The 22,227-nt window shown below is 41.3% G+C and overlaps 1 protein-coding gene across 9 annotated transcripts in view; it reads left to right on the top strand.

Moving 5' to 3' along the window:
* The window catches only part of TRIP12 (thyroid hormone receptor interactor 12), a 1,052,161-nt gene that overhangs the window by 240,396 nt on the left and 789,538 nt on the right, over positions 1-22,227 (top strand). For all 9 annotated transcript variants that reach the window (XM_053709826.1, XM_053709829.1, XM_053709830.1 and 6 more), the window contains one exon: positions 9,826-9,909. In XM_053709826.1, coding sequence (XP_053565801.1) covers positions 9,826-9,909 — 84 coding nt within the window. The remainder of the gene's footprint in view (positions 1-9,825; positions 9,910-22,227) is intronic.

The following is a 22,227-nucleotide window of genomic DNA, read 5'->3' on the forward strand; positions in this document are numbered from 1 at the left end:
GATCGGATGCGATCTCCTTTGCTCGTTTTCACATGCGACCTCTTCAGCTCTGTATGCTGAACCAGTGGTGCAGGGATTACACAAAGATATCTCAATTAATATCTTTAAACCGATTATACGACACTCTCTGACATGGTGGACAGTTCACCATCGTTTAGTTCAGGGGGCTTCTTTGTTCTTCCGACCTGGACTATAATCTCAACAGATGCAAGTCTTACAGGTTGGTGAGCTGTGTGGGGGTCTCTGACGGCACAAGGGGTTTGGGAATCTCAGGAGGTGAGATTACCGATCAATATTTTTGAACTCCGTGCAATTTTCAGAGCTCTTCAGTTTTGGCCTCTTCTGAAGAGAGAGTTGTTCATTTGTTTTCAGATAGACAATGTCACAGCTGTGGCATACATCAATCATCAAGGAGGGACTCACAGTCCTCTGGCTATGAAAGAAGTATCTCGAATTTTGGTTTGGGCGGAATCCAGCTCCTGTCTAATCTCTGCGGTTCATATCCCAGGTATAGACAATTGGGAAGCGGATTATCTCAGTCGCCAAAAGTTGCATCCGGGCGAATGGTCTCTTCACCCAGAGGTATTTCTTCAGATTGTTCAAATGTGGGAACTCCCAGAAACAGATCTGATGGCTTCTCATCTAAACAAGAAACTTCCCTGGTATCTGTCCAGATCCCGGGATCCTCGGGCGGAAGCAGTGGATACATTATCACTTCCTTGGAAGTATCATCCTGCCTATATCTTTCCGCCTCTAGTTCTTCTTCCAAAAGTAATCTCCAAGATTCTGAAGGAATGCTCGTTTGTTCTGCTGGTAGCTCCAGCATGGCCTCACAGGTTTTGGTATGCGGATCTTGTCCGGATGGCCTCTTGCCAGCTGTGGACTCTTCCGTTAAGACCAGACTTTCTGTCGCAAGGTCCTTTTTTCCATCAGGATCTCAAATCCTTAAATTTTAAGGTATGGAGTTTGAACGCTTGATTCTTGGTCAAAGAAGGTTTCTCTGACTCTGTGATTAATACTATGTGACAGGCACGTAAATCTGTATCTAGTGAGATATATTATAGAGTCTGGAAGACTTATATTTCTTAGTGTCTTTCTCATCATTTTTTCTTGGCATTCTTTTTGAATACCGAGAATTTTTCAGTTTCTTCAGGATGGGTTAGATAAAGGTTTGTCCGCAAGTTCCTTGAAAGGACAAATCTCTGCTCTTTCTGTTCTTTTTTCACAGAAGGATTGCTATTCTTCCTGATATTTCATTGTTTTGTACAAGCTTTGGTTCGTATAAAACCTGTCATTAAGTCAATTTCTCCTCCTTGGAGTTTGAATTTGGTTCTGGGGGCTTTTCAAGCTCCTCCTTTTGAACCCATGCATTCTTTGGTCGTTATATTACTTTCTTGGAAAGTTTTGTTTCTTTTGGCCATCTCTTCTGCCAGAAGAGTCTCTAAATTATCTGCTCTTTCTTGTGAGTCTCCTTTTCTGATTTTTCATCAGGATGGGGTGGTGCTGCGAACTTCTTTTGAATTTTTTACCTAAGGTTGTGAATTCTAACAACCTTAGTAGAGAAATTGTGGTTCCTTCATTATGTCCTAATCCTATGAATTCTAAGGAGAAATCATTGCATTCTTTGGATGCTGTTAGAGCTTTGTATTATTTGTCATCTTTTCCGGTTCTAGAAAAGGCCTGAAAGCTGCTGCCATTTCTTTGGCATCTTGGTTGAAATCTTTATTTCATCATGCTTATGTCGAGTCGGGTAAAACTCCGCCTCTAAGGATTACAGTTCATTCTACTAGGTCAGTTTCTACTTCCTGGGCGTTTAGGAATGAAGCTTCGATTGATCAGATTTGCAAAGCAGCAACTTGGTCCTCTTTGCATACTTTTTCTAAATTCTACCATTTTGATGTGTTTTCTTCTTCTGAAGCAGTTTTTGGTAGAAAAGTACTTCAGGCAGTGGTTTCAGTTTGAATCTTCTGCTTATGTTTTTCATTAAACTTTATTTTGGGTGTGGATTATTTTCAGCAGGAATTGGCTGTCTTTATTTTATCCCTCCCTCTCTAGTGACTCTTGTGTGGAAAGATCCACATCTTGGGTAGTCATTATCCCATACGTCACTAGCTCATGGACTCTTGCTAATTACATGAAAGAAAACATAATTTATGTAAGAACTTACCTGATAAATTCATTTCTTTCATATTAGCAAGAGTCCATGAGGCCCGCCCTTTTTTGTGGTGGTTATGATTTTTTTGTATAAAGCACAATTATTCCAATTCCTTATTTTATATGCTTTCGCACTTTTTTCTTATCACCCCACTTCTTGGCTATTCGTTAAACTGATTTGTGGGTGTGGTGAGGGGTGTATTTATAGGCATTTTAAGGTTTGGGAAACTTTGCCCCTCCTGGTAGGAATGTATATCCCATACGTCACTAGCTCATGGACTCTTGCTAATATGAAAGAAATGAATTTATCAGGTAAGTTCTTACATAAATTATGTTTTTTTAATGCTATCCCATATGTCACTAGCTCATGGACTCTTGCCAATTAGATGAAAGAAAACATAATTTATGTAAGTACTTACCTGTTAAATTCATTTCTTTCATATTGGCAAGAGTCCATGAGGCCCACCCTTTTCTCTTGTTAAGTGTATCCAGTCCACGGATCATCCATTACTTATGGGATATTCTCCTTCCCAACAGGAAGTTGCAAGAGGATCACCCACAGCAGAGCTGCTATATAGCTCCTCCCCTAACTGTCATATCCAGTCATTCTCTTGCAAGCCTCAACCAAGATGGAGGTCGTAAGAGGAGTGTGGTGTTTTATACTTAGTTTATTCTTGAATCAAAAGTTTGTTATTTTTAAATGGTGCCGGAGTGTACTGTTTATCTCAGGCAGTATTTAGAAGAAGAATCTGCCTGCGTTTTCTATGATCTTAGCAGAAGTAACTAAGATCCATGGCTGTTCTCACATATTCTGAGGAGTGAGGTAACTTCAGATAGGGAATGGCGTGCAGGTTTTCCTGCAATAAGGTATGTGCAGTTAATATTTTTCTAGGGATGGAATTTGCTAGAAAATGCTGCTGATACCGAACTAATGTAAGTAAAGCCTTAAATGCAGTGATAGCGACTGGTATCAGGCTTATTAATAGAGATACATACTCTTATAAAAATGTAATATAAAACGTTTGCTGGCATGTTTAATCGTTTTTATATGTATTTGGTGATAAAACTTATTGGGGCCTAGTTTTTTTCCACATGGCTGGCTTGAATTTTGCCTAGTAACAGTTTCCTTAGGCTTTCCACTGTTGCAATATGAGTGGGAAGGGTCTATTTTAGTGCTTTTCTGTGCAGCTAAAAATACTGACAGAGACATTCAGTTTCCCTCTGCATAATCCAGGACATCTCTGGAGGGCTCAAAAGGCTTCAAAGTCGTTTTGAGGGAGGTAAAAAGCCACAGTAAAAAAACAAAAAAAAACGTTTTTGTCTTTTATTATTCAGTTTTGGGTATTAAGGGGTTAATCATCCATTTGCAAGTGGGTGCAATGCTCTGCTAACTTGTTACATACACTGTAAAAATTTCGTTAGTGTAACTGCCTTTTTTCACTGTTATTTCAAATTTTGACAAAATTTGTGTTTCTTAAAGGTGCAGTAACGTTTTTTATATTGCTTGTAAACTTGTTTAAAGTGTTTTCCAAGCTTGCTAGTCTCATTGCTAGTCTGTTTAAACATGTCTGACACAGAGGAAACTACTTGTTCATTATGTTTGAAAGCCATGGTGGAGCCCCATAGGAGAATGTGTACTAAATGTATTGATTTCACCTTAAACAGTAAAGATCAGTCTATAACTATAAAAGAAATATCACCAGAAGATTCTGGCGAGGGGGAAGTTATGCCGACTAACTCTCCCCACGTGTCAGACCCTTCGCTTCCCGCTCAGGGGATGCACGCTAATATGGCGCCAATTACATCAGGGACGCCCATAGCGATTACCTTGCAGGACATGGCTGCAATCATGAATAATACCCTGTCAGAGGTATTATCCAGGTTGCCTGAATTAAGAGGCAAGCGCGATTGCTCTGGAGTTAGGAGAAATACAGAGTGCGCAGATGCTGTAAGGGCCATGTCTGATACTGCGTCACAATATGCAGATCATGAGGACGGAGAGCTTCAGTCTGTGGGTGACATCTCTGATTCGGGGAAACCTGATTCAGAGATTTCTAATTTTAAATTTAAGCTTGAGAACCTCCGTGTGTTGCTTGGGGAGGTATTAGCTGCTCTGAATGACTGTAATACAGTTGCAGTACCAGAGAAATTGTGTAGGCTGGATAAATACTATGCGGTACCGGTGTGTACTGATGTTTTTCCTATACCTAAAAGGCTTACAGAAATTATTAGCAAGGAGTGGGATAGACCGGGTGTGCCTTTTTCCCCACCTCCTATATTTAGAAAAATGTTTCCAATAGACTCCACGACACGGGACTTATGGCAGACGGTCCCTAAGGTGGAGGGAGCAGTTTCTACTTTAGCAAAGCGTACTACTATCCCGGTTGAGGACAGTTGTGTTTTTTCAGATCCAATGGATAAAAAATTGGAGGGTTACCTTAAGAAAATGTTTATTCAACAAGGTTTTATTTTACAGCCCCTTGCATGCATTGCGCCTGTCACGGCCGCGGCCGCATTCTGGTTTGAGGCCCTGGAAGAGGCCATCGATACAGCTCCTTTGACTGAAATTATTGACAAGCTTAGAACACTTAAGCTAGCTAACTCATTTGTTTCTGATGCCATTGTTCATTTGACTAAACTAACGGCTAAGAATTCCGGATTCGCCATCCAAGCGCGTAGGGCGCTATGGCTTAAATCCTGGTCAGCTGACGTGACTTTGAAGTCTAAATTACTCAACATTCCTTTCAAGGGGCAGACCTTATTCGGGCCTGGTTTGAAGGAAATTATTGCTGACATTACTGGAGGTAAGGGTCACACCCTTCCTCAGGACAGGGCCAAAGCAAAGGCCAAACAGTCTAACTTTCGAAATTTCAAGGCAGGTGCAGCATCAACTTCCTCCACTTCAAAACAAGAGGGAACTTTTGCTCAATCTAAGCAGGCCTGGAAACCTAACCAGTCCTGGAACAAAGGCAAGCAGGCCAGAAAGCCTGCTGCTGCCTCTAAGACAGCATGAAGGAACGCCCCCCCTATCCGGCGACAGATCTAGTAGGGGGCAGACTTTCTCTCTTCGCCCAGGCGTGGGCAAGAGATGTTCAGGATCCCTGGGCGTTGGAGATCATATCTCAGGGATATCTTCTGGACTTCAAAGCTTCCCCTCCACAAGGGAGATTTCATCTTTCAAGGCTATCTGCAAATCAGATAAAGAAAGAGGCATTCCTACGCTGTGTGCAAGACCTCCTAGTTATGGGAGTGATCCATCCAGTACAAGGACAGGGTTTTTATTCAAATCTGTTTGTGGTTCCCAAAAAAGAGGGAACCTTCAGACCAATTTTGGATCTAAAGATCTTAAACAAATTCATCAGAGTTCCATCTTTCAAAATGGAAACTATTCGGACCATCCTACCCATGATCCAAGAAGGTCAGTACATGACCACAGTGGACTTAAAGGATGCCTACCTTCACATACCGATTCACAAAGATCATCATCATCGGTTTCTAAGGTTTGCCTTTCTAGACAGGCATTACCAATTTGTTACTCTTCCCTTCGGGTTGGCTACAGCCCCGAGAATCTTTACAAAGGTTCTGGGCTCACTTCTGGCGGTTCTAAGACCGCGAGGCATAGCGGTGGCTCCGTATCTAGACGACATCCTGATACAGGCGTCAAGCTTTCAAGTTGCCAAGTCTCATACAGAGATAGTTCTGGTATTTCTGAGGTCGCACGGGTGGAAAGTGAACGAGGAAAAGAGTTCTCTATCCCCACTCACAAGAGTCTCCTCCATAGGGACTCTTATAGATTCTGTAGAAATGAAAATTTACCTGACGGAGTCCAGGTTATCAAAACTTCTAAATGCTTGCCGTGTTCTTCACTCCATTCCGCGCCCTTCGGTAGCTCAGTGTATGGAGGTAATCGGCTTAATGGTAGCGGCAATGGACATAGTGCCATTTGCGCGCCTTCATCTCAGACTGCTGCAATTATGCATGCTGAGTCAGTGGAATGGGGATTACACAGATATGTCCCCTCTGCTAAATCTGGATCAAGAGACCAGAGATTCTCTTCTCTGGTGGTTGTCTTGGGTACACCTGTCCAAGGGTATGACCTTTCACAGTCCAGATTGGACAATTGTAACAGATGCCAGCCTTCTAGGTTGGGGTGCAGTCTGGAATTCCCTGAAGGCACAGGGATCGTGGACTCAGGAGGAGAAACTCCTTCCAATAAATATTCTGGAGTTAAGAGCGATATTCAATGCTCTTCTGGCTTGGCCTCAGTTAGCAACACTGAGGTTCGTCAGATTTCAGTCGGACAACATCACGACTGTGGCTTACATCAACCATCAAGGGGGAACCAATAGTTCCCTAGCGATGTTAGAAGTCTCAAAAATAATTCACTGGGCAGAGTAACACTCTTGCCACCTGTCAGCAATCCATATCCCAGGCGTGGAGAACTGGGAGGCGCATTTTCTAAGTCGTCAGACTTTCCATCCGGGGGAGTGGGAACTCCATCCGGAGGTGTTTGCTCAATTGATTCATCGTTGGGGCAAACCAGAGTTGGATCTCATGGCGTCTCGTCAGAAAGCCAAGCTTCCTTGTTACGGATCCAGGTCCAGGGACCCAGAAGCGACGCTGATAGATGCTCTAGCAGCGCCTTGGTTCTTCAACCTGGCTTATGTGTTTCCACCGTTTCCTCTGCTCCCTCGACTGATTGCCAAAATCAAACAGGAGAGAGCATCTGTGATTCTGATAGCACCTGCGTGGCCACTCAGGACTTGGTATGCAGACCTAGTGGACATGTCATCCTTTCCACCATGGACTCTGCCTCTAAGACAGGACCTTCTGATACAAGGTCCTTTCAATCATCCAAATCTAATTTCTCTGAGACTGACTGCATATAGTTTGAAAGCTTGATTCTATCAAAGCGTGGCTCAAAGAAGTAACGTCTTTTACATAATCTGGACGTAGTCCGTGACTTGAAGTTTTACTTACAAGCTACTAAGGATTTTCGTCAAACATCTTTCCTGTTTGTCGTTTACTCTGGACAGAGGAGAGGTCAAAAAGCTTCGGCAACCTCTCTTTCCTTTTGGCTTTGGAGCGTAATACGCCTAGCCTATGAGACTGCTGGACAGCAGCCCCCTGAAAGGATTACAGCTCATTCTACTAGAGCTGTGGCTTCCACCTGGGCCTTCAAAAATGAGGCCTCTGTTGAACAGATTTGCAAGGCTGCGACTTGGTCTTCGCTTCACACTTTTTCAAAGTTTTACAAATTTTATACTTTTGCTTCTTCGGAGGCTGTGTTTGGGAGAAAGGTTCTTCAGGCAGTGGTTCCTTCCGCTTAATCCTGCCTTGTCCCTCCCATCATCCGTGTACTTTAGCTTTGGTATTGGTATCCCACAAGTAATGGATGATCCGTGGACTGGATACACTTAACAAGAGAAAACATAATTTATGCTTACCTGATAAATTTATTTCTCTTGTAGTGTATCCAGTCCACGGCCCGCCCTGTCCTTTTTAAGGCAGGTCTAAATTTTAATTAAACTACAGTCACCACTGCACCCTATGGTTTCTCCTTTCTCTGTTTTCGGTCGAATGACTGGATATGACAATTAGGGGAGGAGCTATATAGCAGCTCTGCTGTGGGTGATCCTCTTGCAACTTCCTGTTGGGAAGGAGAATATCCCACAAGTAATGGATGATCCGTGGACTGGATACACTGCAAGAGAAATAAATTTATCAGGTAAGCATAAATTATGTTTTTATGGTGGTTATGATTTTTTTTTATAAAGCACAATTATTCCAATTCCTTAGTTTATGCTTTTTGCTCCTTTCTTTATCACCCCACTTCTTGGCTATTCGTTAAACTGAATTGTCAGTGTATTTATAGGCATTTTGAGGTTTGGGAAACTTTGCCCCTTCTTGTAGGATTGTATATCCCATACGTCACTAGCTCATGGACTCTTGCCAATATGAATTAAATGAATTTATCAGGTCAATTCTTACATAAATTATGTTTTTTCATATTGACAGTTTATTTCCAAATTCCTTTGTTGATGCTTTTTGCTCCTTTCTTTATCACCCCACTACTTGGCTATAAGTTAAACTGAATTGTGGGTGTGGCGAGGGGTGTTTTTTTTGGCATTTTGAGGTTTGGGAAACTTTGCCACTCCTGGTAGGATTGTATATCCCATGTCACTAGCCAATATGAAAGAAATTAATTTATCAGGTAAGTTCTTACTTAAATTATGTTTTTCAGTCATGTGTTGTGGAATATATATATAGTTTTCCTCATGCTAAACCTTTTTAGCGGGTGCACCACCCCGGATGATTTTACTGACCACCCGGCTACAATTTTAGCTAATATTAAAAATTTTCAATTTTTTTTATTGCACAAGCTATATATAGTAAAATATATTTGTTAAATTATGCAATTAATTTGTGCGTTAAATAACAGAAAATGATATAATAATCAAAAATATTACACGGCCCCCACCCATACTTCATAATGCCACTTTGTTGGCAACATTTTCTGTGGTGTAGATACCGGCTGCACTTTGCTAGTCATCTTAAGTGTTTTTTTTTATTTTATTTTTTTATTGGGTTAGAGCTTAATTGTAGATACAAATGCTGTTCTGTTACATGGTAATGCTCGATATGCTGGTCTTCTAATGGTGTGGTCACTCTTAGTTGTTCCTTTTCTTGTATTGTAGAAAAGTGATTTCTACTGCCTGATTAGAAATAGCTGCAGTTTGGTGCTGGGAAAGTTTTTAAGCAGTCAGGGGATGAAGAACAAAGAAAAATTGATAATAGGGGTAAATTAGAATGTTACTTAAACTTGCATGCTCCATCTGTTTAATGAAAAGAAAAAAAGTTTCATATCCCTTTAATTGTTGCGACAATTACAACTAATGTGTACTAGGATGTTACATTTCTAATTAATTCTTTAGTGTAATAACTGTACTCCTAGATTGTGTTTGTAAATGATCACACTGTTTTACTTACTACTATAAACCTCAATAGATCCAAGAGTTTTTTTTATGTCAAAATGCTTGCTAAACCTGAATACTGAGTGGCTCTCTTGTCTAATCCGATCACTTATCAGTAGTCACACACATTTAGGCAGTTTTTTCCAAAAGGATTTTGAATTCCAAAAACACCAGTGACAGACTTTTTGGAAGTTTACTGTATGCGCACTACAGTTACATTGAACACAAAAAGGTTTAACAATAGTCTTACTTAAAGTGATGGTAAACCCACATTTTTTCTTTCATGATTCGGATAGAGCATGCAATTTTCTAATTTACTCCTATTATCAATTTTTCTTCATTCTCCTGCTATCTTTATTTGAAAAGGCAGGAATAAAAGCTTTGGAGCCGGCCTATTTTTTTGTTCAGTACCCTGGATAGGGTTCGCTGATTGGTGCCTGCATTTAGTCATCCAATCAGCAAGCACAACCCTGGTTCTCAACCTAAAATGAGCCGGCTCCAAAGCTTTTATTCCTGCTTTTTCAAATAAAGATAGCAAGAGAACAAAGAAAAATTGATAATAGACGTAAATTAGAAAGCTGATTAAAATTGCATGCTCTATCCGAATCATAAAAGAAAAAAATTGTGTTTAGTATCTCTTTAATAAATAAAGGATTGTGAATGATAAATAAGTGTGTGATCTTCATCTCTATTCCAGCTTCAAGCTCTGTAGCAGGCGCCGTGGGTATGACCACCTCTGGAGAAAGTGAGAGTGATGATTCCGAAATGGGAAGACTCCAAGGTAACAACTAGGCAAATTCACAAGTGTTAATTGTCCCTTACTTACAAGTATGGTCCCTGATGCAGTATAAATCAGTTAAGATATTATTAGATAGTATTTTTTTTGCAGTGCTTCGCTGTTGTGCTACCTTATTTTCTGCTCCCATATATTGTTTGCTGTAGGAGATATGAGATGTTGTTTGATTAATTTACACATTTATGTTTCAAGAATAAAAGCAGAGTCAGTAGGCAGCATTTTTTTTTACATTTTATGAAATTTGGGTTTTTTTTTTTTTTCAGGGTGGCATCTTCAATGCTTGTGCTTGTCTTTTAGTATTATACTGGCTTTTCTCATTGCATGACCAAATGTGCTGTACTTTTTGTTTAACATTTGACGCAGTTCCCTCCTACACCCATATTATTAATTCATGCTAGCATCAGGCTTAAGTTAATGAACAAAGGTATTTCTCTTGTAAGGTGTATCCAGTCCATGGATCATCCATTACTTGTGGGATATTTTCCTTCCCAACAGGAAGTTGCAAGAGGATCACCCACAGCAGAGCTGTCTATATAGCTCCTCCCCTAACTGCCACCTCCAGTCATTCTCTTGCAACTCTCGACAAGCATGGAAGCAGTAAGAGAGATGTGGTGAAATGTAGTTGTTTCTTTCATGTAATTAGCAAGAGTCCATGAGCTAGTGACGTATGGGATATACATTCCTACCAGGAGGGGCAAAGTTTCCCAAACCTCAAAATCCCTACAAATACACCCCTCACCACACCCACAAATCAGTTTTACAAACTTTGCCTCCTATGGAGGTGGTGAAGTAAGTTTGTGCTAGATTCTACGTTGATATGCGCTCCGCAGCAGGTTGGAGCCCGGTTTTCCTCTCAGCGTGCAGTGAATGTCAGAGGGATGTGAGGAGAGTATTGCCTATTTGAATTCAATGATCTCCTTCTACGGGGTCTATTTCATAGGTTCTCTGTTATCGGTCGTAGAGATTCATCTCTTACCTCCCTTTTCAGATCGACGATATACTCTTATATATACCATTACCTCTGCTGATTTTCGTTTCAGTACTGGTTTGGCTTTCTACAACATGTAGATGAGTGTCCTGGGGTAAGTAAGTCTTATTTTCTGTGACACTCTAAGCTATGGTTGGGCACTTTTTTATAAAGTTCTAAATATATGTATTCAAACATTTATTTGCCTTGACTCAGGATGTTCAACATTCCTTATTTTCAGACAGTCAGTTTCATATTTGGGATAATGCATTTGAATAAAACAATTTTTTCTTACCTTAAAATTTGACTTTTCCCTGTGGGCTGTTGGGCTCGCGGGGGCTGAAAATGCTTCATTTTATTGCGTCATTCTTGGCGCGGACTTTTTTGACGCAAATTTTTTTTTCTGTTTCCGGCGTCATACGTGTCGCCGGAAGTTGCGTCATTTTTTACGTTCTTTTGCGCCAAAAATGTCGGCGTTCCGGATGTGGCATCATTTTTGGCGCCAAATGCATTTAGGCGCCAAATAATGTGGGCGTATTATTTGGCGCTAAAAAAATATGGGCGTCACTTTTGTCTCCACATTATTTAAGTCTCATTTTTTATTGCTTCTGGTTGCTAGAAGCTGGTTCACTGGCATTTTTTCCCATTCCTGAAACTGTCATTTAAGGAATTTGATCAATTTTGCTTTATATGTTGTTTTTTCTATTACATATTGCAAGATGTCCCATGTTGAAGCTGAGTCAGAAGATACTTCTGGAAAATCGCTGCCTGGTGCTGGAGCTACCAAAGCTAAGTGTATCTGCTGTAAACTTTTGGTAGCTGCAGCTGTTGTTTGTATTGAATGTCATGACAAACTTGTTAATGCAGATAATATTTCCTTTAGTAAAGTTACATTACCTGTTGCTGTTCCATCAACATCTAATACTCAGAGTGTTCCTGATAACATAAGAGATTTTGTTTCTAAATCCATTAAGAAGGCTATGTCTGTTATTCCTCCTTCTAGTAAACGTAAAAAGTTTTTTAAAACTTCTCATTTTTCAGATGAATTTTTAAATGAACATCATCATTCTGATAATGGCCCTTCTGGTTCAGAGGATTCTGTCTCAGAGGTTGATGCTGATAAATCTTCATATTTATTTAAAATTGAATTTATTCGTTCTTTACTTAAAGAAGTCCTAATTGCATTAGAAATTGAGGATTCTGGTCCTCTTGATACTAAATCTAAACGTTTAGATAAGGTTTTTAAATCTCCTGTAGTTATTCCAGAAGTTTTTCCTGTTCCTGGTGCTATTTCTGAAGTAATTTCCAGAGAATGGAATAATTTGGGTAATTCATTTACTCCTTTTAAACGTTTTAAGCAATTATATCCTGTGCCATCTGACAGATTAGAATTTTGGGACAAAATCCCTAAGGTTGATGGGGCTGTCTCTACTCTTGCTAAATGTACTACTATTCCTACGGCAGATAGTACTTCCTTTAAGGATCCTTTAGATAGGAAGATTGAATCCTTTCTAAGAAAAGGTTACTTATGTTCAGGTAATCTTCTTAGACCTGCTATATCTTTAGCGGATGTTGCTGCAGCTTCAACTTTTTGGTTAGAAGCTTTAGCGCAACTAGTAACAGATCATAACTCTCATAGCATTGTTAATCTTCTTCAACATGCTAATAACTTTATTTGTGATGTCATCTTTGATATCATTAGAGTTGATGTCAGGTATATGTCTCTAGCTATTTTAGCTAGAAGAGCTTTATGGCTTAAAACTTGGAATGCTGATATGTCTTCTAAGTCTACTCTGCTTTCCCTTTCTTTCCAGGGTAATAAATTATTTGGTTCTCAGTTGGATTCTATTATCTCAACTGTTACTGGAGGGAAAGGAACTTTTTCTCCTGTTAAGTGTAGTCAGTCCACGGGTCATCATTACTTCTGGGATATTAACTCCTCCCCAACAGGAAGTGCAAGAGGATCACCCAAGCAGAGCTGCTATATAGCTCCTCCCCTCTACGTCACACCCAGTCATTCTCTTGCACCCAACTAATAGATAGGATGTGTGAGAGGACTGTGGTGATTATACTTAGTTTTTATATCTTCAATCAAAAGTTTGTTATTTTAAAACAGCACCGGAGTGTGTTGTTCCTTCTCAGGTAGAATTTGAAGAAGAATCTACCTGAGTTTTTGGATGATTTTAGCCGGCGTAGCTAAGATTCATTTTGCTGTTCTCGGCCATTCTGAGGAGTGAGGTAAACTTCAGATCAGGGGACAGCGGGCAGGTTCACCTGCAAAGAGGTATGTTGCAGTATATTATTTTCTGAGGAATGGAATTGACTGAGAAAATCCTGCCAATACCGATATAATGTAAGTTCAGCCTTAAATGCAGTAGTAGCAACTGGTATCAGGCTGTTTATGTATATATGTGTACACTTCAGTATTCTGGGGAATGGCACTTCTCGGGGTAATACTATATGCATATAATTTTTAGCCTAACTTGCAGTGGGAACGTCTAGCAACAGGCTGTTTAATGACATTTCATGTTATTTGATTTTAAACGTTTTTGCTGGCATGCTAAATTGTTTAATTATCTGAGGTACTGGGTGAAAAATTGTTTTTGGGCACTGTTTTTCCACTTGGCTGTCGTTTATTTTAACTTAAGACAGTTTACTGAACTTCCCTCACTGCTGTGAGTGAGGGGGAGGGGCCAATTTTGGCGCTTTTGCTACGCATCAAAAATTCAGTCAAAAGTTTGTTTCTCTTCCTGCATGATCCGGACCGTCTCTACAGAGCTCAAGGGTCTTCAAAAATTATTTTGAGGGAGGTAATCACTCACAGCAGACCTGTGAGATTGTGCTTTGACTGTGATAAAAAACGTTTATATTTTGTACATTTTTTTCTGCTATTAAGGGTTAGTTATCCATTACTAATGGGGGCAATCCTTTGCTAAATTTATGCCTTTACTGGGAAAAATCTGGTTTTTATAATTTTTCCGGTTCCTTATTATTAAACTGTCATAATTTTTTTCTGTGCTTCTTAAAGGCACAGTGCGTTTTTCCATAATACTTGTAATTTGAGTGAAAAGTATTTCCAAGCTTGCTAGTTTAATTGCTAGTTTGTTAAACATGTCTGACTCAGAGGAATATCTCTGTGCTATATGTGCAAAAGCCAAGGTGGAGCCCAATAGAAATGTATGTACTAATTGCATTGATGCTACTTTGAATAAGAGTCATTCTGTACAAATTGAACATCATTCACCAAACAACGAGGGGGAAGTTATGCCGACTAACTTGCCTCACGTGTCAGTACCTGCATCTCCCGCTCGGGAGGTGCGTGATATTGTAACGCCGAGTACTTCAGGGCGGCCATTACAAATCACACTACAGGACATGGCTAATGTTATGACTGAAGTTTTGTCTAAATTACCAGAACTTAGAGGTAAGCGAGATCACTCTGGGGTGAGAACAGAGTGCGCTGATAATATTAGGGCCATGTCAGATACTGCGTCACAATTTGCAGAACATGAGGACGGAGAGCTTCATTCTGCGGGTGACGGTTCTGATCCAAATAAACTGGATTCAGACATTTCAAATTTTAAGTTTAAGCTGGAAAACCTCCGTGTATTACTAGGGGAGGTGTTAGCGGCTCTGAATGATTGTAACACAGTTGCAATCCCAGAGAAAATGTGTAGGTTGGATAAATATTTTGCGGTACCGTCGAGTACTGACGTTTTTCCAATACCTAAAAGACTTACTGAAATTGTTACTAAGGAGTGGGATAGACCCGGTGTGCCTTTCTCACCCCCTCCTATATTCAGAAAGATGTTTCCAATAGACGCCACCACACGGGACTTATGGCAAACGGTCCCTAAGGTGGAGGGAGCAGTTTCCACTTTAGCTAAGCGTACCACTATCCCGGTGGAGGATAGCTGCGCCTTTTCAGATCCAATGGATAAAAAGTTAGAGGGTTACCTTAAGAAAATGTTTGTTCAACAAGGTTTTATATTACAACCCCTTGCATGCATTGCGCCTGTCACGGCTGCAGCAGCATTTTGGTTTGAGTCTCTGGAAGAGACCCTTGAATCAGCTCCATTGGATGAGATTACACACAAGCTTAAAGCCCTTAAGCTAGCTAATTCATTTATTTCTGATGGCGTAGTACATTTAACTAAACTTACGGCTAAGAATTCTGGATTCGCCATTCAGGCACGCAGAGCGCTGTGGCTAAAATCCTGGTCAGCTGATGTTACTTCTAAATCACAATTACTTAACATACCTTTCAAAGGGCAGACCTTATTCGGGCCCGGTTTGAAGGAAATTATCGCTGACATTACAGGAGGTAAAGGCCATGCCCTGCCTCAAGACAGAGCCAAACCTAGGGCTAGACAGTCTAATTTTCGTGCCTTTCGTAACTTCAAGGCAGGAGCAGCATCAATTTCCTTTGCACCAAAACAGGAAGGAGCTGTTGCTCGCTACAGACGAGGCTGGAAACCTAACCAGTCCTGGAACAAGGGCAAGCAGGCCAGGAAACCTGCTGCTGCCCCTAAGACAGCATGAAGTGAGGTCCCCCGATCCGGGAACGGATCTAGTGGGGGGCAGACTCTCTCTCTCTTCGCCCAGGCTTGGGCAAGAGATGTCCAGGATCCCTGGGCGTTAGAGATCATATCTCAGGGATATCTTCTGGACTTCAAAGCCTCTCCCCCAAAAGGGAGATTTCATCTTTCAAGGTTGTCAACAAACCAGATAAAGAAAGAGGCGTTTCTACGCTGTGTACAAGATCTTTTACTAATGGGAGTGATCCATCCGGTTCCGCGGTCGGAACACGGACAAGGGTTTTACTCAAATCTGTTTGTGGTTCCCAAGAAAGAAGGAACCTTCAGACCAATCTTGGATTTAAAGATCCTAAACAAATTCCTAAGAGTTCCATCGTTCAAAATGGAAACTATTCGGACAATCTTACCCATGATCCAAAAGGGTCAGTACATGACCACAGTGGATTTAAAGGATGCCTACCTTCATATACCGATTCACAAAGATCATTTCAGGTATCTAAGGTTTGCCTTCCTAGACAGGCATTACCAGTTTGTAGCTCTTCCATTCGGGTTGGCTACGGCTCCAAGAATCTTCACAGAGGTTCTGGGCTCTCTTCTGGCGGTGCTAAGACCGCGAGGAATTTCGGTGGCTCCGTATCTAGACGACATTCTGATACAAGCGTCAAGCTTTCAAACTGCCAGGTCTCATACAGAGTTAGTACTGGCATTTCTAAGGTCGCATGGGTGGAAGGTGAACGAAGAGAAGAGTTCTCTCTTACCACTCACAAGGGTTCCCTTCTTGGGGACTCTTATAGATTCTGTAGAAATGAAGATTTACCTGACAGAAGACAGGTTAACAAAGCTTCAAAATGCTTGCCGTGTCCTTCATTCCATTCAACACCCGTCAGTGGCTCAATGCATGGAGGTAATCGGCTTAATGGTAGCGGCAATGGACATAGTACCCTTTGCACGCCTACATCTCAGACCGCTGCAATTGTGCATGCTAAGTCAGTGGAATGGGGATTACTCAGATTTGTCCCCTACTCTGAATCTGGATCAAGAGACCAGAAATTCTCTTCTATGGTGGCTTTCTCGGCCACATCTGTCCAGGGGGATGCCATTCAGCAGACCAGATTGGACAATTGTAACAACAGACGCCAGCCTACTAGGTTGGGGCGCTGTCTGGAATTCCCTGAAGGCTCAGGGATCATGGACTCAGGAGGAGAGTCTCCTTCCAATAAACATTCTGGAATTGAGAGCAGTTCTCAATGCCCTTCTGGCTTGGCCTCAGTTAACAACTCGGGGGTTCATCAGGTTTCAGTCGGACAACATCACCCATCAAGGAGGGACAAGAAGCTCCCTAGCGATGATGGAAGTATCAAAGATAATTCGCTGGGCAGAGTCTCACTCTTGCCACCTGTCAGCGATCCACATTCCTGGAGTGGAGAACTGGGAGGCGGATTTCCTAAGTCGTCAGACTTTTCATCCGGGGGAGTGGGAACTTCATCCGGAGATCTTTGCCCAAATACTTCGACTTTGGGGCAAACCAGAGATAGATCTGATGGCGTCTCGCCAGAACGCCAAGCTTCCTTGTTACGGGTCCAGGTCCAGGGACCCGGGAGCAGTCCTGGTAGATGCTTTGACAGCACCTTGGACCTTCGGGATGGCCTATGTGTTTCCACCCTTCCCGATGCTTCCTCGATTGATTGCCAGGATCAAACAGGAGAGAGCATCGGTGATTCTGATAGCGCCTGCGTGGCCACGCAGGACCTGGTATGCAGATCTAGTGGACATGTCATCCTGTCCACCTTGGTCTCTGCCTCTGAGACAGGACCTTCTAATTCAGGGTCCTTTCAAACATCAAAATCTAATTTCTCTGAAGCTGACTGCTTGGAAATTGAACGCTTGATTTTATCAAAGCGTGGTTTTTCGGAGTCAGTTATTGATACCTTAATACAGGCTAGGAAGCCTGTTACCAGAAAGATTTACCATAAAATATGGCGTAAATACTTACATTGGTGCGAATCCAAGAGTTACTCATGGAGTAAGGTTAGGATTCCTAGGATATTGTCTTTTCTACAAGAAGGTTTAGAAAAGGGTTTATCTGCTAGTTCCTTAACGGGACAGATCTCAGCTTTGTCCATTCTTTTTCACAAACGTCTGTCAGAAGTTCCAGACGTTCAGGCTTTTTGCCAGGCTTTGGCCAGGATTAAGCCTGTGTTTAAAACTGTTGCTCCACCATGGAGCTTAAACTTAGTTCTTAACGTTTTACAGGGTGTTCCGTTAGAACCCCTTCATTCCATTGATATCAAGCTGTTATCTTGGAAAGTTCTGTTTTTGATGGCTATTCCTCGGCTCGTAGAGTCTCTGAGTTATCAGCCTTACATTGTGATTCCCCGTATCTGATTTTTCATTCAGATAAGGTAGTTCTGCGTACTAAACCTGGGTTTTTGCCTAAGGTTGTCACTAACAAGAATATCAATCAAGAGATTGTTGTGCCATCATTGTGTCCTAACCCTTCTTCAAAGAAGGAACGACTTCTGCACAATCTAGATGTAGTCCGTGCCCTGAAATTTTATTTGCAGGCAACTAAAGATTTTCGCCAAACTTCTTCCCTGTTTGTCGTTTATTCTGGACAGAGGAGAGGTCAAAAAGCTTCTGCTACCTCTCTCTCTTTTTGGCTTCGTAGCATAATACGTTTAGCCTATGAGACTGCTGGACAGCAGCCTCCTGAAAGAATTAAAGCTCATTCCACTAGAGCTGTGGCTTCCACTTGGGCCTTTAAGAACGAGGCCTCTGTTGAACAGATTTGCAAGGCTGCAACTTGGTCTTCTCTTCATACTTTTTCCAAATTTTACAAATTTGACACTTTTGCTTCTTCGGAGGCTGTTTTTGGGAGAAAGGTTCTTCAGGCAGTGGTTCCTTCCGTATAAAGATCCTGCCTGTCCCTCCCGTCATCCGTGTACTTTAGCTTTGGTATTGGTATCCCAGAAGTAATGATGACCCGTGGACTGACTACACTTAACAGGAGAAAACATAATTTATGCTTACCTGATAAATTCCTTTCTCCTGTAGTGTAGTCAGTCCACGGCCCGCCCTGTTTTTTATGGCAGGTCTAAATTTTTAAATTATACTCCAGTCACCACTGCACCCTATAGTTTCTCCTTTCTCGTTTGGTTCTCGGTCGAATGACTGGGTGTGACGTAGAGGGGAGGAGCTATATAGCAGCTCTGCTTGGGTGATCCTCTTGCACTTCCTGTTGGGGAGGAGTTAATATCCCAGAAGTAATGATGACCCGTGGACTGACTACACTACAGGAGAAAGGAATTTATCAGGTAAGCATAAATTATGTTTTTACCACAGGATAAAAAAATCTAAAGGTAAATTTAGGTATAATAATCGTTTTCGTTCCTTTCGTCACAACAAGGAACAAAAGCCTGATCCTTCATCCTCAGGACCGGTATCAGTTTGGAAACCATCTCCAGTCTGGAATAAATCCAAGCCTTTTAGAAAATCAAAGCCAGCTCCTAAGTCCACATGAAGGTGCGGCCCTCATTCCAGCTCAGCTGGTAGGGGGCAGATTACGTTTTTTCAAAGGAATTTGGATCAATTCCGTTCACAATCTTTGGATTCAGAATATTGTTTCAGAAGGGTACAGAATTGGCTTCAAGATAAGGCCTCCTGCAAAGAGTTTTTTTCTTTCCCGTGTCCCAGTAAATCCAGCGAAGGCTCAAGCATTTCTGAAATGTGTTTCAGATCTAGAGTTGGCTGGAGTAATTATGCCAGTTCCAGTTCAGGGGCTGGGGTTTTATTCAAATCTCTTCATTGTACCAAAGAAGGAGAATTCCTTCAGACCAGTTCTGGATCTAAAAATATTGAATCGTTATGTAAGGATACCAACATTCAAAATGGTAACTGTAAGGACTATCCTGCCTTTTGTTCAGCAAGGGCATTATATGTCTACAATAGATTTACAGGATGCATATCTGCATATTCCAATTCATCCAGATCACTATTAGTTTCAGAGATTCTCGTTCCTAGACAAGCATTACCAGTTTGTGGCTCTGCCGTTTGGCCTAGCAACAGCTCCAAGAATTTTTACAAAGGTTCTCGGTGCCCTTCTGTCTGTAATCAGAGAACAGGGTATTGTGGTATTTCCTTATTTGGACGATATCTTGGTACTTGCTCAGTCTTCACATTTAGCAGAATCTCATACGAATCGACTTGTGTTGTTTCTTCAAGATCATGGTTGGAGGATCAATTTACTAAAAAGTTCATTGATTCCTCAAACAAGGGTAACCTTTTTGGGTTTCCAGATAGATTCAGTGTCCATGACTCTATCTTTGACAGACAAGAGACGTCTAAAATTGATATCAGCTTGTCGAAACCTTCAGTCACAATCATTCCCTTCGGTAGCCTTATGCATGGAAATTCTAGGTCTTATAATTGCTGCATCGGACGCGATCCCCTTTGCTCGTTTTCACATGCGACCTCTTCAGCTCTGTATGCTGAACCAGTGGTGCAGGGATTACACAAAGATATCTCAATTAATATCTTTAAAACCGATTGTACGACACTCTCTGACGTGGTGGACAGATCACCATTGTTTAGTTCAGGGGGCTTCTTTTGTTCTTCCGACCTGGACTGTAATCTCAACAGATGCAAGTCTTACAGGTTGGGGAGCTGTGTGGGGGTCTCTGACGGCACAAGGGGTTTGGGAATCTCAGAAGGGATTATCTCAGTCGCCAAACGTTGCATCCGGGCGAATGGTCTCTTCACCGAGAGGTATTTCTTCAGATTGTCCAAATGTGGGGACTTCCAGAAATAGATCTGATGGCCTCTCATCTAAAAAAGAAACTTCCCAGGTATTTGTCCAGATCCAGGGATCCTCAAGCGGAAGCAGTGGATGCATTGTCACTTCCTTGGAAGTATCATCCTGCTTATATCTTTCCGCCTCTAGTTCTTCTTCCAAGAGTGATCTCCAAGATTCTGAAGGAATGCTCGTTTGTTCTGCTGGTAGCTCCAGCATGGCCTCACAGGTTTTGGTATGCGGATCTTGTCCGGATGGCCTCTTGCCAACCGTGGACTCTTCCGTTAAGACCAGACCTTCTGTCGCAAGGTCCTTTTTTCCATCAGGATCTCAAATCCTTAAATTTAAAGGTATGGAGATTGAACGCTTGATTCTTAGTCAAAGAGGTGTCTCTGACTCTGTGATTAATACTATGTTACAGGCTCGTAAATCTGTATCTAGGGAGATATATTATAGAGTCTGGAAGACTTATATTTCTTGGTGTCTTTCTCATCATTTTTCCTGGCATTCTTTTAGAATTCCGAGAATTTTACAGTTTCTTCAGGATGGTTTGGAGAAAGGTTTGTCTGCAAGTTCTTTGAAAGGACAAATCTCTGCTCTTTCTGTTCTTTTTCACAGAAAGATTGCTAATCTTCCTGATATTCTTTGTTTTGTACAAGCTTTGGTTCGTATAAAACCTGTCATTAAGTCAATTTCTCCTCCTTGGAGTTTGAATTTGGTTCTGGGGGCTCTTCAAGCTCCTCAGTTTGAACCTATGCATTCATTGGACATTAAATTACTTTCTTGGAAAGTTTTGTTCCTTTTGGCCATCTCTTCTGCCAGAAGAGTTTCTGAATTATCTGCTCTTTCTTGTGAGTCTCCTTTTCTGATTTTTCATCAGGATAAGGTGGTGTTGCGAACTTCTTTTGAATTTTTACCTAAGGTTGTGAATTCCAACAACATTAGTAGAGAAATTGTGGTTCCTTCATTATGTCCTAATCCTAAGAATTCTAAGGAGAAATCATTGCATTCTTTGGATGTAGTTAGAGCTTTGAAATATTATGTTGAAGCTACTAAGAATTTCCGAAAGACTTCTAGTCTATTTGTTATCTTTTCCGGTTCTAGGAAAGGTCAGAAGGCCTCTGCCATTTCTTTGGCATCTTGGTTGAAATCTTTAATTCATCATGCTTATGTCGAGTCGGGTAAAACTCCGCCTCAAAGGATTACAGCTCATTCTACTAGGTCAGTTTCTACTTCCTTGGCGTTTTAGGAATGAAGCTTCGGTTGATCAGATTTGCAAAGCAGCAACTTGGTCTTCTTTGCATACTTTTACTAAATTCTACCATTTTGATGTGTTTTCTTCTTCTGAAGCTGTTTTTGGTAGAAAAGTACTTCAGGCAGCTGTTTCAGTTTGAATCTTCTGCTTATGTTTTCAGTTTTTTTCATTATAAAATTTAAACTTTATTTTGGGTGTGGATTATTTTTCAGCGGAATTGGCTGTCTTTATTTTATCCCTCCCTCTCTAGTGACTCTTGCGTAGAAAGATCCACATCTTGGGTAGTCATTATCCCATACGTCACTAGCTCATGGACTCTTGCTAATTACATGAAAGAAAACATAATTTATGTAAGAACTTACCTGATAAATTCATTTCTTTCATATTAGCAAGAGTCCATGAGGCCCACCCTTTTTGTGGTGGTTATGATTTTTTTGTATAAAGCACTATTATTCCAATTCCTTATTTTTTATGCTTTCACACTTTTTTCTTATCACCCCACTTCTTGGCTATTCGTTAAACTGATTTGTGGGTGTGGTGAGGGGTGTTGTGACGAATCAAGCCTTCTCAGCGTCACAATAGAGGGGTGTGGGCATGAAGGGGTTAATGGCACACAGCTCTTGTTCCCTTATCCTAGCAACTCTGCAAAAGGACCTTTTAAAAGAGACGCCACATTAACCAAATCTGACCCACACTGCTCTAATAATTTCCCTGCTGCCACCACCAAAACTTTTAAATTAAAGGGGAGTTCTGG

The sequence above is a fragment of the Bombina bombina genome, chromosome 4 (assembly GCF_027579735.1).
Source record: "Bombina bombina isolate aBomBom1 chromosome 4, aBomBom1.pri, whole genome shotgun sequence".
NCBI classification, from domain to species: Eukaryota; Metazoa; Chordata; class Amphibia; order Anura; family Bombinatoridae; genus Bombina; species Bombina bombina.